At 39.7% G+C, this 23,474-nt stretch overlaps 2 protein-coding genes across 2 annotated transcripts; both read right to left on the bottom strand.

Annotated features, from left to right (window-relative positions):
* Nucleotides 1-8,044: 8,044 nt before the first annotated feature.
* Nucleotides 8,045-8,731, bottom strand: LOC146073447 (olfactory receptor 5P56-like). Its single transcript, XM_083180626.1, has one exon. The coding sequence runs from the start codon at nt 8,729-8,731 to the stop codon at nt 8,045-8,047; it is 687 nt and encodes a 228-aa protein (XP_083036752.1).
* Nucleotides 8,732-22,519: 13,788 nt separating this feature from the next.
* On the bottom strand, nt 22,520-23,176 carry LOC146073446 (olfactory receptor 11L1-like). The gene has a single exon (XM_083180624.1). It carries the CDS (start codon nt 23,174-23,176, stop codon nt 22,520-22,522), a length of 657 nt encoding a protein of 218 aa, XP_083036750.1.
* Nucleotides 23,177-23,474: the final 298 nt, after the last annotated feature.

Raw genomic sequence — 23,474 nt, 5'->3', positions numbered from 1 at the left:
TGGCTTTTTAACTATGCCCATATGTAACACCAGACCCCAAAACGTCATCATCTCTACTGCATCTACAGGGGTCCACCTAGCAAATGATGACATGGGGTTTTGGGCAATAAACTGCTAGGCATATAAATTACTTTGGTCCACCATTAAATTTATAAAATCATCAGAGAAAAATAATTTGAAAAAGTCAATTTCTCTGAGACCTCTACTATCAAATTGGATTCCTGGGTTGGCCAAAAACTCAGGAACCTGGGGCTCAAAATTGTCTGGTGATGGGGTCCATACGAGATCAATCATTGGGGGGGGGATCTCAGCTGCTCTACGGGGGCGTCTTTGAGGGGGTCCCTCATCACTAGAGGAGGAAGAGGAGCTTAAGACAAATGCCAATTCATCGCTTACTTCACTGGCTGTGTCAGTGTCAGAGGCAAGAAGGGCATATGCCTCCTCCGCTGAAAACAGTCTTTGCGATGATTGGAACATTTTTATTATTTTTAAGTGTAGTGTATAGTGTAGGGGGGGGGTACAAACTTTATTTCAACACGGGGGGTATGTAGTGTGTATGTAGTGCTTTAACACGTGTAAGTTAAAAGAAAAAAAAAAAGCTCCTGCGCCAAAAATTGAGCACAGATGTTGGTCAGTAACGTCCGTCACTGATCAGCGCTCAGCGGGCGCAGGACACCCACAAAAGCACCGTGGGTGTAAAAACAATTTAACCCCACAGCACTCTCCAAAATAAATAAAATAAAAAAAAACTGCTGATGAGGCAAAGGCAACAGAAATTTGATAAAAAAAAAAAAATATTAGATCAACCCTGTGCCAAAAATGCTGATCAGTGATGTACGTCACTGATCAGCACTCAGCGGGCACAGGACACCCACAAAAGCACCGTGGGTGTAAAAACAATTTAACCCCACAGCACTCTCCAAAAAAAAAAAAAATTAAAAAAAACTGCTGATGAGGCAAAGGCAACAGAAATTTGATCAACCCTGTGCCAAAAATGCAACACTGATTAGCAGTGAGGGGCAGCAGGCACACAACTGTGGGTGCAACCTGACAGGGTATATATAAAAAAAAAAAACCTGCACCCCAAAAAAGGTGCTGATCAGTTAGTTTATACTAATCAGCACAAAAGGGGGGCAGCAGGGGGCAGCAGATACAAAATTATATCACACAATTTCTGACACAATGACGCTGCTGCAGCAGCAGCAGCAACACTTGCACCAGGAAGTCACAGGAGCTGGCAGCACGGATGCCACCAACGCTGATCAGGTCAGTATAGGGCACAGATGGGCACGGAGACCGCTCGGCACGCTGTTCCTGACCGGAATGGCGGCTGCAGAGCTGTCTCCGGTATTTTCTATGTGGTGTAATGGCTGTGATTGGTCCGTCGTTCCGACGGACCAATCACAGCCTTTTGGGGGCAGGTGGGGTGTCACCCTTACACCCGGTGGTGATTGGTGCTGTACTTAACAGCACCAATCACCAACGATCCCTGTGTCACCGGCGAACGTTATTCACCGGTACACAGAAAACGCTGTAATTGGCTGTTCACATTGAACAGCCAATCACAGCGATCGCCGATGGGCGGGGGCATCGCTGCCCCCCCTGGGCATTGAGGGAAGATGTCTGCTGCCAGGGACAGCAGACATCGTCCCTCTGTCACCGCGTCTATAGACGCGGTGACAGTTAAATGGCATGACGTACATTTATGCCATGTGTCGGGAAGTACATCCCGACCATGACGTAAATGTACGTCAAATGTCGGGAAGGGGTTAAAAGTACAGAACGGACCGAAAAAACGGAGCGTGTATGGGGGGCATTAGATATATACAGTAAGAATTATATATTTAAGCAGAGAAATTTCAACAGCACTTTACTATCTAATACACTCTTTATGATATCACAAAACTTTAATGTCAACTATCTATTACTGATAGAAGCTGCCGTAAGGCTCTCCGGGGACACAGATCAAGGCTGTTGCCTAGCAACCGGGACTCGGTGTCCTCTCCAGATACAGTGGCTAGCGGCTTCTGTTCAGCGTCTGACAGCACCAATGCTGCAGTGCCGGGGAGCCGCTGGTCACCTCGCAGCGGGGCTGCTAGTGTCAGATGGCGGACCCCGTTGCTGGGCAATTATTTTGAGCAGGTGTTTTGTCAGGGCATGCCGCAAGGGGATCTGCACGCCATTATGGGGGTTATTCTAGTCCATTCTTTCTGACAAAATCCTTCTTAGATGGACAAAACCATGTGCACTGCAGGTGGGGCAGATGTAACATGTGCAGAGAGAATTAGATTTGGGTGGGGTTTTTCTTCAAAGTGAGATCTATATTGAAGTTTAAAATCATGCAGTCAGTATTTTCCCTGCACAGAAACAAAATAACTCACCCAAATCTATTTCTCTCTGCACATGTTACATCTGCCCCCCTGCAGTGCACATGGTTTTGTCCATCTAAGAAGGATTTTGTCAGAAAGAATGAACTAGAATAAACCCCAATGTTATTAGACATGCACTACAGGGATTGGGTGCTCTACTGCACACAGAACCTTGCTGTTGATAGTTTTTTCATGTCCAGAAGTCCTCCAGACCTGTGTGCTGAACGCATTTGTCTTGCTGAGACCCGCTGCACATCCTCATGCCTGTAATCAGGTGTACTCGTCTCACTCTTATTTCCTCATTCTTACATAGTATTGTTATTTGCAGTGCCTGGTGTACTTTGTGGCCAACCTTTTGCAGATATTTTCCCAGTATTTGCAGTATGTGTATTTTCTTATGCCTTTATTACTTGTCTTTTATTACACTGCTACCACTTATTTACACGTCCTGCAGCACTGCAATCATTACACAGACTGAACCTGCCTACTTTTTCTCACTCCTCTCTGAGGCCTCCCTTTCACTCCCAGAGAGGAGTGAAAGGGAGGCGGGATGAGGCAGATGTCACCAAGCTACGCCCCCATGACACTCAATCGCGGCAATTCGTGGGTCTGCAGATTAGGGGAGGGGCTAAAATATCCAACATGACTCGATTTGCATCATTTTAGCCCCATCCTCTCCCCCGTGGACCTGCAAAATTCAGAATTTTATGCTGTGAGGAAGGAGGGTGCGGGGGCTGTGGCGGCAATGCTGGGGATTTGCCCACCTTCCCGAGTAGCTGGGAGGAGGACCCGGTTAGCGGTAGACTCCCAGTCATATCAGGAGGGTAGGTGAGCATGCATTACACTTCCTTTTATTCATGTCCTGCAGTTCTGCCATCATTACATAATAGTTGATACCTTTTAATACCTCTGCAAGTGTTGCTCATTTTCTAGTATTTCTCTTCTTCTTAATTTTTACTTGCGCTCACTCATATTTAACACCTACAATGGTCCCGAGTCAAGTCCTGGTGGCATCCAAGTAACATCAGGTGCATACAACCTTATGGGAACGTGACTATTATACAATCAACTAGAAGGTACTATTATCTCTAGTGCACCCAGTGATTTTTCCGCCTGGGTAATCACAAATATGAACCTTCACCAAAATCAGTTTGTGTGGACAATGTAAAGAAAAAGTATTGTGCAGCCCAGGCTGGAGAGGCGCTGTCCCTGCTCTGCGACTCTGCTGCTGCCACTGTGCTTGTCAGACAGTGGCGCCAACAGCTGCATGAACAATACAGTGTTTTCAAAAAACAAAGCACCGCTTCAATTATAGTGCAGAACGGCCAGGCTTCAGTCAGCTCAGTGAACACACTCCCCCTGACCCACGCAAGATTACAGCAATTTCCTCCCGCCAAGGAGAGCCTCATGTATCTGCTGTGGTCGGCCACGCTGTGCCTTTTTGCGGCTGGCATAAATCCCCCACAGTCCCACAGCTGCATTCATCGGCACATGAGGAAATGCTCAACTGGCTCCCAGCTACACAAGGCAACATGGCTGCCGTGGGCGTCGGTGCCAGAAACAAAGTGCCTTCAGCAGGAAATAAGAGCTCTGAGTGCTGCAACGCAATTCAGGTCACTGGTCAGCAGGAGGGGGCATGGGAGACACTGCCCCCATGTCCTGTTACTGTCACTCCCCCCATGTCCTGTCACTGTCACTCCCCCCATGTTCTGTCACTGTCACTCCCCCCATGTCCTGTCACTCCCCCCATGTCCTGTCACTTTATTACACCACCCACTGTGTTCTGTCCCCACCTGTTCTGTCACTGACACCCCCTGTGTTCTGTCACTGTGAGCCCCCCCCCCATGTTCTGTCAATGTCAGCCCCCCTGTCACTCTGTCACCCATCCTGTGTCCTAAGACACCCCTTGTGTTTATTTTCATTGTGTGACACCCCCTCTGTGTTCTGTCCCAGTCATAGTGTCACCCCTCTGTGTTCTGTTACTGTGCCACACTCCTCTCTGTGTTGTGTCCAAGCCACTGTGGCACCCCTGCTGTGTCTGTCCAAAATATTGTCCCCTCTCCATGTGTTCTGTGTGACAAAGGTAATTTTACCATTGACAAAAATCCCAAGTTGGTGCACGTTCATGTGCAAAAACCCAGGATTTTTAGGTCGCTGGAAAAGGAGTTATAAAGTGTAAAGGGAATTACTGAGTGGTATAATATGTTAAAATGGGGCATGTCTGTGTGGCATAATTCATAAGAGGCACTACTATTGTATGGCATAAGAGATACTACTGTGTGGCATAATGCATAAGAGGCACTTCTATTGTATGGCATAAGAGATACTACTGTGTGGCATAATGCATAAGAGGCACTACTATTGTATGGCATAAGAGATACTACTGTGTGGCATAATGCATAAGAGGAACTTCTATTGTATGGCATAAGAGACACTACTGTGTGGCATAATGCATAAGAGGCACTTCTATTGTATGGCATAAGAGATACTACTGTGTGGCATAATGCATAAGAGGCACTTCTATTGTATGGCATAAGAGATACTACTGTGTGGCATAATGCATAAGAGGCACTTCTATTGTATGGCATAAGAGATACTACTGTGTGGCATAATGCATAAGAGGCACTACTATTGTATGGCATAAGAGATACTACTGTGTGGCATAATGCATAAGAGGCACTTCTATTGTATGGCATAAGAGATACTACTGTGTGGCATAATGCATAAGAGGCACTACTATTGTATGGCATAAGAGATACTACTGTGTGGCATAATGCATAAGAGGCACTTCTATTGTATGGCATAAGAGATAGTACTGTGTGGCATAATGCATAAGAGGCACTTCTATTGTATGGCATAAGAGATACTACTGTGTGGCATAATGCATAAGAGGCACTACTATTGTATGGCATAAGAGATACTACTGTGTGGCATAATGCATAAGAGGCACTTCTATTGTATGGCATAAGAGATACTACTGTGTGGCATAATGCATAAGAGGAACTTCTATTGTATGGCATAAGAGACACTACTGTGTGGCATAATGCATAAGAGGCACTTCTATTGTATGGCATAAGAGATACTACTGTGTGGCACAATGCATAAGAGGCACTTCTATTGTATGGCATAAGAGATACTACTGTGTGGCATAATGCATAAGAGGCACTACTATTGTATGGCATAAGAGATACTACTGTGTGGCATAATGCATAAGAGGCACTACTATTGTATGGCATAAGAGACACTACTGTGTGGCATAATGCATAAGAGGCACTTCTATTGTATGGCATAAGATACACTACTGTTTGGCATAATGCATAAGAGGCACTTCTATTGTATGGCATAAGAGATACTACTGTGTGGCATAATGCATAAGAGGCACTTCTATTGTATGGCATAAGAGACACTACTGTGTGGCATAATGGAATAAAGGGCTCTATCCGGTGGCATAACATGAATAAGAGTCACTATTGTGTGGTGTAATGAGACTAAGGGTCACTGCTGTGTAGCATAATTTGATTAGGGGTACTATTGTGTGGCCACACCCCTTTCTTGTGAGACCACACATCTTTTGGAACATGCTGTTCTTTTTCAAATATGGGAGGTTGGGTGCAAATTTATATTTTGCAGGGGGGCGCCGAACACCCTAGCATCGGCCCTACCTACACATCAATATACCAAGTGCAAAATCCAATATAACAAAAGGCTAAAAAAAGCTCTTTCTGAATTTTATATTTCACTTTATCTTCTAGTGTTTAAACTAAGTATCGTTAACGGCACATCCCTCGTCCAGCATGTTTGGGTGAGGGAGGTCGTGGTTAACAAAGGCTATGCTGCAGCAGCAGCAAAGCCTCACTCCCCCTGCAATGCCACCATGGTTGCTCACTTCAGAGCCAGCATCGGCAAGTGTGTATGCAGTTGCCAATGCCGGCACACCCCACTGGGTCCCTGGTACTGCCAATATTGGTGCAGGCAGGGTTTCCTTGTGTGTATGGGGCTACTCCCCCCCATGGGGGAAATTCAAATGTATTGCATGCTGACTGACACTAGTGTGAGGATGAATTTAGGTCTTTCATGTGCCATTATATAGGATATTAAATAACTGTATTGGGTATAGCATTCAGCTGCTGCCAGCGGTGCATACATATTTTAGCAGTTATTAATAGAGCCCTAGTTTTTATGTATTTGCAACTTATATTATTTTATTTTGCAACTGTCAGTAGTAGGACAATGGGACAATAGGTAGCAAATGGTGGTCCAGGTAGGTGATAGTGGGAGGAGCTTTGGAGTCTCGAGGCATCCGGACTGGCCCCAAAATGAAAGGGGTAATGACATGATGAGGCAGGGGAGGGCAATAATGTTCCAAGGGTGGCCATAGGTGCTTGCCCCCAAATCTACAAGCATGCATGGTAACTATGACGCTTTGATTAATTCCCTTATTAAGTGCACTCACCTTTAATTTAAAGGAACGTAAATTAAGGAACAATTCAAATCGCCTCATATTGTGCAATATATAGAATTGCGGATATGCTGTTTGATTTTTACAATCAAAAGTTTATATGATTTTTATATTATAATTATTAATTTGTTGATTTTTACTTATGCGTACAATAAAAGCCTTTTACAAGTTATCAAAATTGGCTTTGTGCTCTCTCCCATTAGAAACCGTTGTTATGCCAGGATGATGTCAGATGTCATAGATGACCTCATAGGTGATTTTCCTGTCATTTCTGTAAAAAGGAAAGATAAATGCCAATTAAAGAATTTTTAGGAATTTATTAAATATTAAAATAATAGAATAAGTAAAAAATGGTAACTTACATAAATAAATACAAAGTTCTGGAGTCAGGTTTAGAGGCATATATATATATATATATATATATATATATATATATATATATATATATATATATATGTCCACTTAGGCGGCACTCATGGATATAAAGAGTCCAAACTGCAGCTATGTATGCCTACATGGCTGCAGTTTGGACTCTTTATATCCGTGAGTGCCGCCTAAGTGGACATATATTGTGGTGATCCCAAGCCAGGCAATATATAGAAGGCACCGAAGGCTATTTCTATGCAGTATACGTGAGTGCCGATTTGACTAGATTATATATATATATACAGTATATAGCAACAGGGGGTGGGAGTAGCACTCCAAGCGACTTCAATAAATGCACTCTTATACAACTGCTCACAGACAATGTTTTATTGACCTTTATTGATCAATTTCCTCCAATTTACCTGAGGAAATTGATCAATAAAGATCAATGAAACGTTGTCTGTGAGTAGTTGCATAAGAGTGCATTTATTGAAGTCGCTTGGAGTGCTACTCCCACCCCCTATTGCTGTCAATTGGAGCGGGCACCCAGCGCAGCAGAACCCTTCACAGGGAGAGCCGGATCCCCACCCTTTCTCTCTCTCTCTCTCTCTCTCTCTCTCTCTCTCTCTCTCTCTCTCTCTCTCTCTCTCTCTCTCTATATATATATATATATATATATATATATATATATATATATATATATATATATAGTCCTCCACATATGCCGGCACTACAATTATACTGAAGCAACTTGGTCGGTGCACTCCAAACAATTCACACAGTCTTCCAATGACAGAAGCACATGTCTCAGTAGTAAATTCACAACGAGTGCATTGGGCATTTTATTTTCTTATTGTACCTGATATGATAGTAAATTAAATGAATAGAAATTATGTTTACATTTTTCAAAAGCTTCCTTGAAGTCTTTGTTCCTCAGGCTGTATATAAATGGGTTAAGCAATGGTGTCACCACAGTGTAAAGTAGTGATAATACCTTACTGATAGCCAAAAATTCTCCTTTGGTTGGAACCGTGTAAACGGAAAAAAGACTCACAAAAAATATACACACAACAGTCAGATGGGAGCTGCAGGTGGAGAAGGCTTTTTGTCTCCCCATGATGGAGTTGATGTTTAGGATGGTGGTGAGAATGTACAAATAGGAAACAATAATCATTATGAATGGGCCCATAATAACAATACCACCAAATAAAGCTACTTGGATTCGAAAAAGTGAAGTATCTGAACAAGAAAGCTTTAGAACAGTGGGAAAATCACAAAAGAAATGGTCGATAATGTTTGGACCACAGAAGTCAAGGTTGTATGCATCAAATTCATTCTTAAGCAGCAACAAGAAACTTAGCAACCATGACGCAATGACAGATATCACACAAAACCTTTTGTTGATGATAGCGTTGTATCGTAGGGGGTTACAGATAGCCAGATAACGGTCGTAAGACATCACCATGAGGATGAGACACTCTATTGCCTCTGTATTAGCAAAAACATAAAACTGTGAAAAACAGGCAGCAAGAGACATGGTGCCACCTGAACGTGGTATAATGTATAGTACGTAAGGGAGAATGTCCGTGGCCATCAGAATATCCAATAAAGACACTTGTGAGATGAAGAAATACATTGGAGAGCGAAGATTTTTGCTTATAAAAATTAAAGAAGTGACAGATATATTAGCACATATAGTAATACAATAAATGAGGAGCAAAATAAAAAACAACAGAGGGCTAAAACTGCGAAGATTTGGAAATCCCAGGAGAAATATACCAGAGATATTGTGCTTGAACATACCAGAGATATTGTGCTTGAACATTATGTGATCAGCCCTAAAAGACAATTAATAGACAACATACCCAGTGGTAATTCACGTTAAACTGCTATTATTCCATCCATTATTTCCTTATGGTCATAGACAAAGGGATACCCAATCCTTACTGTATAACTATGTCCATAAGGTCAGTCTGATTTAAAAAAGAAAAAAGACTCAAATAGGAAATAGATAATTCTTGTTATCGTAACTGTTTCTCTGTGTTTTGGAAAATAATAATAATAATAATAATAATTATTAATAATAATTATTATTATTATTATTATACAAATTATTTAAAAAAAACTTTCTTTTAATGTTTCAAAAGACTCTGAGTTCTGCCTTTATTTCCTGTAGATAGGTGTGTCTGTTTGGGAAAGGACTAGCAAAATCTGATATCTTGCAATTACTATATATAACAGGTTTATGCAGAACACTGGAGTTTGAAGTGTAATTTATTAATAATTGATTTATGAAATGTTTTTGGCACACATAGAAACATAGAATTTGACGGCAGATAAGAACCACTTGGCCCATCTAGTCTGCCCCTTTTTTAAACATGTTACCTCAAACCATATTTGATCCTTATTTCTTTGTAAGGATATCAATATGCCTATCCCAAGCATGTTTACATTGTACTACTGTATTTGCGTCTACCACCTCTGATGGTAGGCTATTCTACTTATCTACTACTCTTTCTGTGAAGTAATTCTTCCTCACATTTCCCCTGAATCTTCCTCCCTCTAGTGTCAGTGCATGTCCTCGTGTTCCTCTTCCTGTGAAGAATGTCTCCCACCTGTACCTTGATAAAACCCTTGATATTGATATTTGAAAGTTTCTATCATGTCCGCCCTTTTCCTTATCTGCTCTAAACTATACATATTAAGATCTTTTAGTCTTTCCTGGTACGTTTTGTGATGTAGGCCATGCACCATTTAGTTGCCCTTCTTTGTACAGTCTCGAGTGTATTTATATCCTTTTGGAGATATGGCCTCCAGAACTGAACATAGTACTCTAGATGAGGTTGTACCAATGATCTATACAGTGGCATTATTACTTCTTTCTTTCTACTGCTGACACCTCTCCCTATGCAACCAAACATCTGACTTGCCTTCTTCATTGCTTTGTTACATTGCCTACCTGCCTTTAAGTCCCCTGAAATAGTGACACCTAGATTCCTCTCTTCCTCAGTATTCTCCATTATAGTTCCATTTATACTATATTTAGTCTTTGGATTTTTGAGACCCAAGTGCATGATTTTGCATTTTTTGGCATTAAACTGTACTCTTGACCATTCCTCTAATCTACCTAGATCATCAATCATTTGTTTTACCCCCCCCTGGTGTGTCTACCCTGTTGCATATCTTTGTGTCATCTGCAAAAAGACACATTTTACCCTCAATTCCATTTGCAATATCACCATTAAAGATATTAAAAAGCACTGATCCAAGTACAAATCCCTGGGGTACTCCAATTGTAACCTTTCCCTCCTTTGACTGTACTCCATTTCCTATAACTCTGTCTTCTGCCCTGCAACCACGATCATATCCATTCAACTATCTTAGAATCCAATCCCAAGTTTTCAAGTTTATTTAACAGTCTGAGATGTGGGACAGTGTCAAAAGCCTTAATAAAGTCTAGATAAGCTACATCTACAGCCCCACCTTGATCTATTACTTTAGTCACCCAGTCAAAAAAGTCAATAAGATTTGTTTGACGTGATCTTCCCCCAGCAAACCCATGCTGTTATGGGTCCTGTAAATTGCTGGTTTTGAGCTATTCTACAACTCTTTGTTTTAAGAGTGTTTCCATCAATTTCCCTACTACTGATGTAAGGCTCACTGGTCGATAGTTGCTTACCTCTTCCTTGCTTCCACTTTTGTGCAGTGGGACTACATTCGCTGTTTTCCAGTCCTCTGGGACTACTCCATTAGCTAGTGACTGGATGAATAATTCTGTTATTGGTTTTACCAGCTCCCCTTTAAGCTCTTTTAGTATCCTTGGATATATCTCATCTGGCCCCATTGATTTATCTACTTTCAGTTTTGAGAGTAGTGTGAGGACTTTCTCCTCTGTAAATGTACTTGTTTCTCCCTCAGTTTTCTAACTATACTTGAAACTTAACTGTGGCCCCTTCCCCTCTCTTTCAGCAGTGAATACTTAGCAGAAAAAAATATTAATATGATCTGCTATTACATTGTCCCCTTCAAGAAGATTTCCACTCTCTGTCTCTAGTCTTATTATTCCACTTTTTGTTTTTCTCCTTTCACTTATATACCTAAAAAAGTTTTTCCCCCTTTACCCACTGACAGGGCCATTTTCTCCTCAGCCTGTGCTTTTGCACGTCTGATTATCTTCTTAGCCTCCTTCTGTCTAACAAGATACACCATTCTGTCCTCATTATTCTGCGTCTGCTTAAATTTCTTAAAGGCCAACTTTTTTGCTTTCACAATGCATGCTACCTCTTTTGCAAACCAAAATGGCTTCCTTTTCCTTTGTGTTTTAGCTAACTTTTTTGAGTATAAACTATACATTTACCAAGGTGTTTATACTGTATGTCAGACAGTTGATTGCACAATTGCTATTATTAGTTTAAATCACACACATAATGTACACACACACATGTGCACACACACGCACGAGAACTGCACATACTGTATTTTTTGCCTTCCTTACCTAGAGTATCCTGTAAAAAGAAAAACAAGTAACAACATTTTAGTTTTAACTGTATTTTAAGGCTAAAATGTGAAAAATGTAATACTTTACAGCTTGAAGTGAGTGGGAGTAGTTCTGAACATGAACATTTAAACTTTAAAAGATAAAACACATTTATCCTAATCAGATTAGGAGTTAGTCTTACCAATATTTTGTTTTTAATTCAACTGTTATCATGAAGAAATATGATCTTGGTAACTCAGAATTCTGAAAATGCAATGAAATTATGAATTCAAAGATCCTCATAGACATAGGGCGGTATTCAATGTCAGGGTCACGGCAGTCAAGCTTGCTCAACCACCGTGACCCAGTCCCGTTCTCGGTCAGCTCGACCGAGAACACGCAGGCGGGATTCAATGTCCCGCCTGCCGGGGAGCGAAAAGGGGGTGTGACCGCGAGTTGCGGCCGGGAAGAGGCGAGCTGCAGCCGGCAGCTCGTCACTTCCCGGCTGTTCTCGGCAGAACGAGCCCGACAGCTTGTGATGTCGGGCTTGTTCTGCCGAGATACCCTGCTCAATGCTGTCGGGGAAGACAGCATTGAATAGGGCCCGGCGGGCATCTCCCCGGTGGGAGGTGCTCGCCGGAGATTGAATATCCCCCATAGTGCTTCTTAGAAAAAAATACTAAAAAATATTTTGACATAAATGTGAGGTGAACACTTAAAAAGTTTATCACCTCAATATTTCCAACCACACACTTAGGAAGATGTATTTTCACATGTGAACTAAAGTAATCATTAATAAGACCTTGGGCAGTTGACTATCTAGTACAAAAATAAATTAGGATATATCCAAAGCGCTGTCTGTGTCTGATTTTTATTCTTTTCCCATTCTCACAGATGGTGTATATGTGAAACAAAGAAAAGGGTTAAATGTGTAGAATTGTATATTTCTTCCAATAGGGATATAGATTGGGACAAGATTAGGACATACCACACTCACAAAAAAGTGTGTGTGTCAAAGTATCTTTTATGGTGGTGTTGAAAACCGTCACCAGAATGCACCAACGTGTCCAAGTAGCTCATTTTAAACGTACGATTCCACTCACTCAAATTCAGGAGATACACCACATATAATGGTTCATTTTAAGCAAGCGTACCAGTGACTCACAATTCGCAGGAGATTTTCAAACACATCTGGGTTTCTTTTACTTGAAAAAATGTATTTGAAGTAGGCAATGGTAGAAAATTCGTCATAAAAAACTTTTTAATACAAAAAAAAATAATTTTAAAAGGGGACCACATTTAAGTGCTGGCCATCTGGACCTGCGCCATTTCTTCTTTTTTGGACTAATTTATTGTCACTACTGGATATTCCTCTAAGGTACTGGGTGGTTTACTCACCAGCATTATTGACTTATCCGGAAGGTCTTTTTTGTTATAGAGTTAGCTCCCTATCATCATCCACCCACCTTGGATTTATTCTTCAGTATACTTAAATGTGGTCCCTTTTAAAATTATTTTTTGGTATTAAAAAGTTTTTATGTCGAATTTTCTACCATTGCCTACTTCAAATAATTTTTTTCAAGTTAAAGAAACCCAGATGCAGGGCCGGCACCACCATTAGGCAGCCTTAGGCATTTGCCTAAGGCGCCGGCCACTGGAGGGCGGCACTTTGGAGCCCCCCTCATGGAGCAAGTTGAAAGGTAGTGCCGCAGCGGCGCCCGCACCATCCCCACCCCCCCCGTGGAGCCGGGTGAGTACACCGGCACCCGCACCGACCGCAAACCCCCGTGGAGCCTGGTGAGTTAGAAACGCCCACACCATCCCCACACCCCGCCCCTCATGGAGGGACTCGGCCGCAGCGGCCGCATTCCCTCCCCTTCCTCGGTTGTAAATTCTCCCACTTGTGTGAGGGGAGGTGGAGCGACCCGCCGCAACTTTTCACCCCCCCTGTCATGAGCGACTCAGCGGCCGCATCTCACCACCACCACCCCCCCCCCAGGAACAGGTGAGCGGCGGGAGGGGAACAGGTGAGCGGCGGGCGCTCCCCCTGCCTGGGGCGCTGCTGTACCTGGCACCGGCCCTGCCCAGATGTGTTTGAAAATCTCCTGCGAATTGTGAGTCATTGGTACGCTTGCTTAAAAGAAACCATTATATGTGTTATATCTCCTGAATTTGAGTGAGTGGAAACGTACATTTAAAATAAGCTACTTGGACACGTTGGTGCATTCTGGTGAAGATTTTCAACATCAACATAAAAGATACCTTTATGAGCTTTTGACGCACACACTTTTTTGTGAGTGTGGTATGTCCTAATCTTGTCCCAATCTATATCCCTTTTGGAAGAAATATACAATTCTACACATTTAACCCTTTTCTTTGTTTCACATATACACCATCTGTGAGAATGGGAAACGAAGAAAAATCAAACACAGACAGCGCTTTGGATATATCTTAATTTATTTTTGTATTTCATTGTCTTACTTGTTTTTTTGGTTGAACAAGTTATTATGGGTATATTAAGCTGCTTTTCTGTTGTTGCACCTTGGAAACCCCCAGTGTTTACATTTAATAGATGACTATCTAGAACTATCTTGATTTTTCAGAAATGATGGTCAACTCATTTATTGGGGGTGGTCTGCTTTTCTTTTCAATTCTGTTGCCTATCAGTCTTTTTTCATTTGGTGATCAATCTGCATTACATATACAACAATAGTCGCATGTACCCACTCAAAAATATTGATCATTTAGAAGTTATTGCCTGGTTTAGAAGTTATTACACCAGATAATAACACCCTACCATAATGAAAATGATTAAACATCCTAAGATGAAAGTGGTTATAGTCACCAGATCATTCCATAACAAAATGCAGTTAAGTTCCTCCTATAATATGGTAGTTCATGGTATTCCAAATAGTATGCCTAGTTATGTTACTATAATACTCTTACCATTTTATGTGTTTTCTTCATGATCAGCTTTTTTATTGGATTAACTGATTTTTGCTGTTTTACAAAGGCAAATGATTGACAAATTAATATTCACAAAATATTTTGTGTTGTTCGTCAGAAAAAAATGCACACATTTGCTTTAAGTTTATTTTCTTGCAATTTCAATTAAACACGACAATACATTGCCATTTTGAGTGCAGTGTTTGTCACATGGAGAGATAGAAAGATGATTCCATTTGCTAGTTTCTTAAAATAAAATAAAAATAGAAAATAAAAAAGTTATGTAGGCATTTTACAAAGAAATTATTGATATTGTTATTTGAATACATCCAGTGCAAAAATGTCCAAATTATTCTCAGTACAGTATTGATGAAATCCTGAACAGCAAATAAATTAAATCAATATACTGTAAGTATACACTATTTTTAAACCTAAATCCAAGTTGACTTATTGCCATGAGTATCCTTTCTGGGGATTTTTTTCCCCTTTTTAACTGATATTGTATATATAAAAAAAAAAAAAAAAAAAAACATTTTTTCCTCAAACAAAAATATGTATAGATGGAAAGATATTCAAGCATGTGAGATTTCTAACTACAAAAAATATCAGATTATATATATTTTATGTTCTCATTTATATATGTTAGAAACACAGTTTTTCCAATGACAAAATAAAATATTTGCAAAATACGTCACCTATGACTCATTTAAAAAAAAAAGAAACATTAAGAGCAAAAAAAGTGAAGAATTTGACAGTAAACAGCTTCAATCTGTGCTGCCTTATAGAGAAATATAAAGTAAATAGAGAAATGGATATGTTTTTAATTGTAAAAAAAGAAATGATTTTAATTCTACTGTTAGTCTCAGAATATAAATTTATATGTAATGTGTAATATTGTAAGTTTAGGCTTACAGGTATTTTATTTGTAAAGAATTTGATCATATGACGTTTTTATTAACTTTTAAGAAAAATAGGATTTTTTTTGTTTTCTAAACAGAAACAGCAAAAATAATTTAAATGTACTTTAATTTGCAGGAATATTTGCAGACCATTATGGCTGTTAGGCACCTACATCAGGAAAGGAGAACCAACATTTTGATTTCTGGTGGGCGCAATGTATGTGGAAGAAATATATTTACATAGCTACAGTATTACAAATTCTGTGCTTCTACTTAAAACAATAATACATTAATAATAAATTAAAATAATAATCATTATCATATGTTGTCTATAGTATGAAATAGATAACTTGCTTACAGGGATTGTGTTTAGATGATACATTTCTATGACTACCCCTCCAGGGAATTAGACTTCAAAAATATATAAAAAAAAGGATAAATGCATAGTTTGCTAGATTAAGCAAAACTGAAGAGCATATTGCAATCTGACCTTAAAATCATTTATTGTCCATTATTTCAGGCTATCCAGCATAAATTCTAAGTCTGTGTTTCTATACCAGACCTTTAGTTACCTATAAAGCAGTTTGTTGATGCAGCAAATACTGTCTATATGATGCTCAGCATACAACCGACTTGTGCAGTGTGCTTTTATAATGTACATTGTCAGAGATACTAGTGTTCTGGTTATTCTATGGAGACTTTACTAAAAATCTCTGGTGTGTTGTATGCAATTTTTAGAGAAGACAATAAATGAATGTATCAATTATTTTTAGTGTTACATAATGGTCATTTAAACTATAAAACTTAGTTATAGAGAGAAATAGAACACAATGCTATAATTTATATGTATGTATTACATGTATTAAAGTGAGTTTAAATATATGAAATCATTTGATAAGTTTCAATATTTTAATTCCAGTATTAACAATTCTTGGTAGAGTTTTCAAGCTGATTTTTTTTATTTTCAAGAGAAGATCAAATTCTAATTCAGGTCATGACCATTAAAATGGATAAAACTAACCCACGATAAAGAAAATAACTGGTACTAAGATGAAAAGTGAGACAGAAGTGAAAGGAAACAGGAGGAACAAATGATAAAATAAGTAATAAGAACATGGAAGTTCTAAGCAGAAGAAATAGAGAGTACTGTAGGTGGCACAAATAAGGAGTTAAGGGTGAAGGAGATGAAGGGATAAACAGAAGAGTGGACATATGGTGAATTGGACATATGGTGGGTGGGGTGCTGAGGGGAAATTACCTACTATGAACATAGAAGATAAAAAATTAACAAGTTAAACATAGAAACATAGAAACATAGAATTTGACGGCAGATAAGAACCACTTGGCCCATCTAGTCTGCCCCTTTTTTTAAACATGTTACCTCAAACAATATTTGATCCTTATTTTTTTGTAAGGATATCAATATGCTTATCCCAAGCATGTTTAAATTGTACTACTGTATTTGCGTCTACCACCTCTGTTGGGAGGCTATTCCACTTATCTACTACTCTTTCTGTGAAAAAATTCTTCCTCACATTTCCCCTGTACCTTCCTCCCCCTAGTGTCAGTGCATGTCCTCGTGTTCTGTTGCTCCTCTTCCTGTTAAGAATGTCTCCCACATGTACCTTCCTCCCTCTAGTGTCAGTGCATGTCCTCGTGTTATGCTGCTCCTCTTCCTGTGACTAATGTCTCCCACCTGTTCCTTCCTCCCTCTAGTGTCAGTGCATGTCCTCGTGTTCTGCTGCTCCTCTTCCTGTGACTAATGTCTCCCACCTGTACCTTCCTCCCCCCTAGTGTCAGTGCATGTCCTCGTGTTCTGTTGCTCCTCTTCCTGTGAAGAATGTCTCCCACCTGTACCTTCCTCCCTCTAGTGTCAGTGCATGTCCTCGTGTTCTGTTGCTCCTCTTCCTGTGAAGAATGTCTCCCACCTGTACCTTCCTCCCCCTAGTGTCAGTGCATGTCCTCGTGTTCTGTTACTCCTCTTCCTGTGAAGAATGTCTCCCACCTGTACCTTGTTAAAGCCCTTGATATATTTGAAAGTTTCTATCATGTCCCCCCTTTCCCTTCTCTGCTCTAAAGTATACATATTAAGATCTTTTAGTCTTTCCTGGTACGTTTTGTGATGTAGGCAATGCACCATTTTAGTTGCTCTTCTTTGTACAGTCTCTAATGTATTTATATCCTTCTGGAGATATGTCCTCCAGAACTGAACACAATACTCTAGGTGAGGTCGTACCGTATCAAGTTATGCAAGACTAAGGAGTGTTCAGCTGTATTGGCTGTATTGTCACATCTGAATAATTAGTGCTTTATTATTTTATCTGAGCACCATTTTTTGGTGACCATAAATTACCATGCCCTGCAGGAAAAGTATCATGAGGTGGTTGAAGAGTGTAAATTAGGAGAAAGCTATCATCAGAACGCTTTGTAACTAGGAGCAAAGGAGCCCAAACACGCTCCGTTGTGGACTTGCTCCATTATGTACTATGCAATATCAATTTTCTCTATTTTCATCCCAAAATTATTTGTAACATTTTTGCAGCCCACACAGCTTCCACAACAATAAAAACCTTTTGAGGTAATAGTGGACTTTTTGGAAGAAATAGGACAGAGGCTCTGCACAAGCTTATTCTTAAAATTTGGAGCACGTCTAAAAATTACATTAGGATTTGTTGGTATTTCACTTCCTATTACTGGATCTTTACTGAGAAGTCCCCAATGTTTTTTAATTATTTTTTTGACTTCTAGATGTTGAGCTGTATAGTTGGTTGTGAATGACCATTTAAAGCGGTCCGTTTCGTCATTTTGTTTTTCTTTCACCACCAAAACATCTTTCCTGTTACAATTCTCTATTTCACTCGCGATTCCTTCTAAAGAGTCCTTTTTATAACCACTTTGAATGAAACTCTTTTTCATTTCGATACAACAGAAGAGGAATGTGACCCTGGGGTCACCTAGGAGCGCTGGTAGGATAGAAGGAATATGTGCTTGTAACAAATAAAAAAATTAATTTTTTTTTTTTTTTTTTTTAAATTATAAAGAGATTCTGAGGGCTATTGCAGCTCCTTGGAAACAGAGGTTGTGTGCCTCTATACAGATAAAGCTATTCAAGGAAATTGCACGCTGCCTAGGCTTCATGCATACCCAAGGAGCGCAGTTGTACTCAGAAAAAAATAACAATAATAATTTTCCTTAATGGAATTATTTATTAAAAAACAATATATAACAATTTATACAAAGAATAAAAATTCATTAGAAGTGCACTTCAAACATAGATCAGACAGACAGGACAAACAACATAAGACAAACGGATGCTTGGCATATATGGTAACTAATATGCTTATTTCTCAATACAACACTGACAAGGCAGATTTGTGTGCATAGTTACCAGTCCTGCTCTTTAGATAGAGCTTCAAGCTGCACAGAAATGTCCCCACTCTATGTGTGTGGTCAGGGCTCAGTCCTTCCTCTACTCAGCTGGATATTCTCAGTTGCTGAGGAGGGATGCAGCTGCAGCCAAAGCAGTGTACCCACTTTGCAGACAATTTTTAGCAGCAGTATACAGGGGTCACTTTGCGATATCCTGGCATCAAACACAGCTCCAAAAAACGCGTTTTTCCGCCTCTTAGCAGTCATCAGCGGCTTCCTCAGTTTGTCATTTCACCTGCTTGATCTTTGTAGGTTGCCACTTCAGTGCAATTTCTACGTAACCTTTTGAATTGTGAAGCTGGTATAGTATCCAGCCATCTTTGGTGGTGACATCTATCTTTACTAATATATGTCCTTGAATCTGTAGGTTTTATATAATTCCTCGTTTTTATTATCTTCGATATAAATCACCAAATCCAAAAAGTTTACACTAGTTTGGCTAATGTCAAAGGTGAGGTTAATTCCTCTATCATTGGTGTTTAGATATGTACAAACTGTTGGAGAATTTTTCTGTCACCTCTCCACAAAATCAGAATGTCGTCTATGTAACGACACCAGGTTTGCCCCATATGGGTGGTGGGACCAGATGTATTCGGTCTCCCACGCACCCATAAAGATGTTTGCATAACTGGGGGCAAACCTGGTGCCCATTGCTGTACCCCGCTTTTGTAAATAAAAGTCCTCTTTGAACACAAAATAATTGTTATGGAGGATGAACTCTATTCCCTCAGTTATAAAATTCTGTAGATTTTTCTCCATGTCGGATCCGAGAAGGGCGTTTTTGACTGCCCTAATTCCTTGATGATGTTCTATTATTGTGTACAATGTAGACACATCTGCGGTTACAAGGTAACAGTCATCATGCCATTTCACTTGATCTAAAAAGTTAATCACATCCAAGGTGTTTTTTAGATGTGAAATGTTCTTTAACACCAGCGGTTGGAGATGGAAGTCTATAAATAGGGAGATATTCGATGTTACTGAATCAACCCCTGCAATTATAGGTCTTCCAGGGGGATTAATGGGGTCCTTGTGTGTTTTAGGTAAAATATAGATGGTCGGGATTATCGGCTCATCTATGTGAAGAAATTTTGATTCATTTGTGGACAAAGTGCCCTTCTTCTCATATTTTTCAATGAGGATTTTTAAACAGTCATTAATTTTTTGGGTGGGGTTATTTCTAATTTTTTTGTATGTCCCTATGTCTGAAAGTTGTTTCAAAATTTCTTCTTCATATTTTTTTTTATATAACAACACAATGCCCCCCCCCCCCTTTATCTGCGGGCATTATTACCAGATTGTTATCCTCTGTTAGACTTTTGGGAGCTTTTTTCTCCTTTATTGTAAGATTATGTTTAATCTTATTAGGATCTATTTTTTTTTATATCGTCCATTACTAGAGTATTGAAGGACTCCAAGAAACAACCCCTCAAATAAGTAGGATTACATTTTAAATTTTGATTTGGGTTTAAAGGGGGAGATAATTTCCATACTTTCTGTCTCATCTTGTTTTTTTAACTGAAAACCTGCTGTGTCGAAAAGTTAGTGGTTGGTGTTTAAGACAGGGTTCCCCTGGTAATCAACATTGACCTGAAGTACTGGAGTGTGGGGGCCATGACAATTAGTAAAAATAACCCCCTTGTTTGCAGATCAGCTCATTTTTAAAAGCAAAGTTTTCTATCTACACTTTTTATCGGCAATAATAGCCGTCGTAAGGGGTTAACTCCACAGTGAGTATCCCCCATTACTTGATCACCGCACTTTAAGCAAATTGCACTTTAGCCACAAAGTAATTCTGAAAATGCACTAAGTTTTATGCATGTTTTTTAATGTTTATTCATATCTTTTATTATTGTAGTACCCCGCATAGAGTGTAAGCCCGAGGCGTCACCATGGAGACCGAGGGACGCCTCAGGACATGCCTCCGCCGGAAAGACGTGCATCTGACCCTGGAAGCAGTCCAGGGTGCGGCGCCGGTCACCGGAGTGGACGCCCGGGACAGGAGGAGGAGGGGTAAGTGTTTCTATAAATTTTATGCACTGTACACTTTGTTGTTATCATCCTGACGAAGGGGACTAGAGCCCCGAAATGTAGATGCCACCCATTAAAGTTTTTTCACGCATTTAAGACAGTCTCCGAGTGCCGCCTGCTACACGTTATATATATATTTTTATATATATATATATATATATATATATATATATATATATATAGTGGTTTTAGGACCTTATTCTTGTCCAGGTGAGCTGCTGTGTGTGTACGAACATCCACTGTGGGTGAATTAATTCGAAACTTTAACAATGCGCATGCAGCTAATGGATTCTCAGTTGAGGTTAGTCCATGTGTAGGACAAAATGCATCAGCATTGATGGATGTCCACATTGAGTCGCCTAATAAAATAATGTCCACAACTCAAACAAACATGTTATTTGTTGAAATATTAATAACAGTCACTAAGTGAGTTGAAACATGTTGACTTTTTGTAATTGTATGTAAATCTGATAAAAAAAGGGAGAGGTTTGTAAAGGGAGAGGTAGTAAAGTTATTGTTATTAAGGTGTTACATATATGCATACAAATGTATTAGATATGAACCATGAAAGGTAGAAATGTTTAAAGTGCAATATTGTGCTTACTGTGAACATGCATTGAGTAGTAGTAGGTTAGTTAAATGATTAATGAGACACACTTGTATGGCGCATGGGTGAGTATTGTGTGCAGGTTTATTTAGTTTAGCAATTGTGCGTGCTGATTGGTGTTGCGAGCGTTGGTCCGCTAAGCTGCTGGCCTGCGAGGCCTGAGAGTAACTTTTTCTTGCAAATGATTTTGAGCTGGAGCACTGCAAGTGTTCGCAGAGTGCTGCAAAGCCACCACCCTTGTATAGGACCCTGTTTCCGCCCATTTCTGCCCACTTTCTGGGTCGTGCCCACAAAACAACCACATCATGTCTACATTGGTAGGGCTCGTTCACAAGCATATTTCTGTTCGCAAGGGTACTAGCATGTACAGACATTCAAAGTTGCACATGCGCAATGCGGCTGTTGAGCATGTGCACTAAGCGCATATACTGTATGCACTCCGTGTGATTTCCCATTCGAGCATATCAACCAGAATAACCCTCTTAGCCTAAACTCACAACATGTCAAGGTAATTTTTTGGGGTGCTCCAAGCTGGAAGTGACTCCAGTGTAATATAGTCTAAAAAGATAGAAGCAATCACCAGAGCCAGTGGTAGTATAGATCTTTAATAGTAAAAAAAATCTCCATAATTTCAATCATACCATATAAATATATACTCGGCATTCCCTTGGTGATGTATCTATACGTTTTTTCGGTGCCCTACCTTAAGAAATTATTCCCATAGAGTAGTAGAAGAGAAATGAGGCAGGACGCTCCAGACTTGTAGGTACTGTAGTATTAAAAGTCCCGCTCTACCATAACATACGTAAGAATAAAGTACTTTTAATACTACTTACAAGCCTGGAGTTCTCTTTTTTTCGGAAGATTGGAATTCTTTAGCAGAATTTTATGAAATAAATGATTTTGTTGTTGTACCTGATATAATAGTAAATTGAATTAACAGAATTGCTGTTTCAATTTTTCAAAAGCTTCCTTAAAGTCTTTGTTCCTCAGGCTGTATATAAATGGATTAAGCAATGGTGTCACCACAGTGTAAATCAGTGATAATACCTTACTGATTGCCAAAAATTCTCTTTTGGTTGGAACCATGTACACAGAAAAGAGACTCCCAAAAAATATACACACCACAGTCAGGTGTGAGCTACAGGTGGAGAAGGCTTTTTGTCTCCCAATGATGGAGCGGATGTTTAGGATGGTAGTGAGGATGTACACATAGGAAACAATAATCATTGTGAATGGGCCCATAACAACAATAACACCAAATAAAGCTACTTGGATTCGAAAAAGTGAAGTATCTGAACAAGAAAGCTCTAGAACAGGAGGTAAATCACAAAAGAAATGGTCAATAATGTTTGGTCCATAGAAGTCAAGGTTGTATGCATCAAATTCATTCTTAAACAGCAACAAGAAACTTAGCAACCATGACACAATGACAGATATAACACAAAACCTTTTGTTGATTATAGCGTTGTATCGCAGTGGGTTACAGATAGCCAGATATCGGTCATAAGACATCACCATGAGGATAAGACACTCTGTTGCCTCTGTATTGGCAAAAACATAAAACTGTGAAAAACAGACAGCTAGAGACATGTTGCCACCTGAATGTGCGATAATGTAAAGTAAGTAAGGGAGAATGTCCGTGGCCATCAGAATATCCAATAAAGACACTTGTGAGATGAAGAAATACATTGGAGAGTAAAGATTTTTGCATATAAATATTAAAGAAGTGACGGTAATATTACCACATATAGTAATACAATAAATGAGGAGCAAAATCAAAAACAATAGTGAACTAAAACTGCGAAGATTTGGAAATCCCAGGAGAAATATACAGGAGATATTGTGCTTGTACATTATGTGATCAGCCCTGAAAGACAATGAAAAGACA

This window comes from Crinia signifera, chromosome 4, assembly GCF_055691185.1.
Source record: "Crinia signifera chromosome 4, ASM5569118v1, whole genome shotgun sequence".
Taxonomy (NCBI): domain Eukaryota; kingdom Metazoa; phylum Chordata; class Amphibia; order Anura; family Myobatrachidae; genus Crinia; species Crinia signifera.
The sequence above is the reverse complement of the archived record's forward strand: the minus strand, read 5'-3'. Positions and strand labels throughout refer to the sequence as shown.

Bases quoted from the DNA above. Each gene is read 5' to 3' on its own strand.
- LOC146073447 (XM_083180626.1), bottom strand. From the start codon at position 8,731: ATGTCTCTTGCTGCCTGTTTTTCACAGTTTTATGTTTTTGCTAATACA.
- LOC146073446 (XM_083180624.1), bottom strand. From the start codon at position 23,176: ATGTCTCTAGCTGTCTGTTTTTCACAGTTTTATGTTTTTGCCAATACA.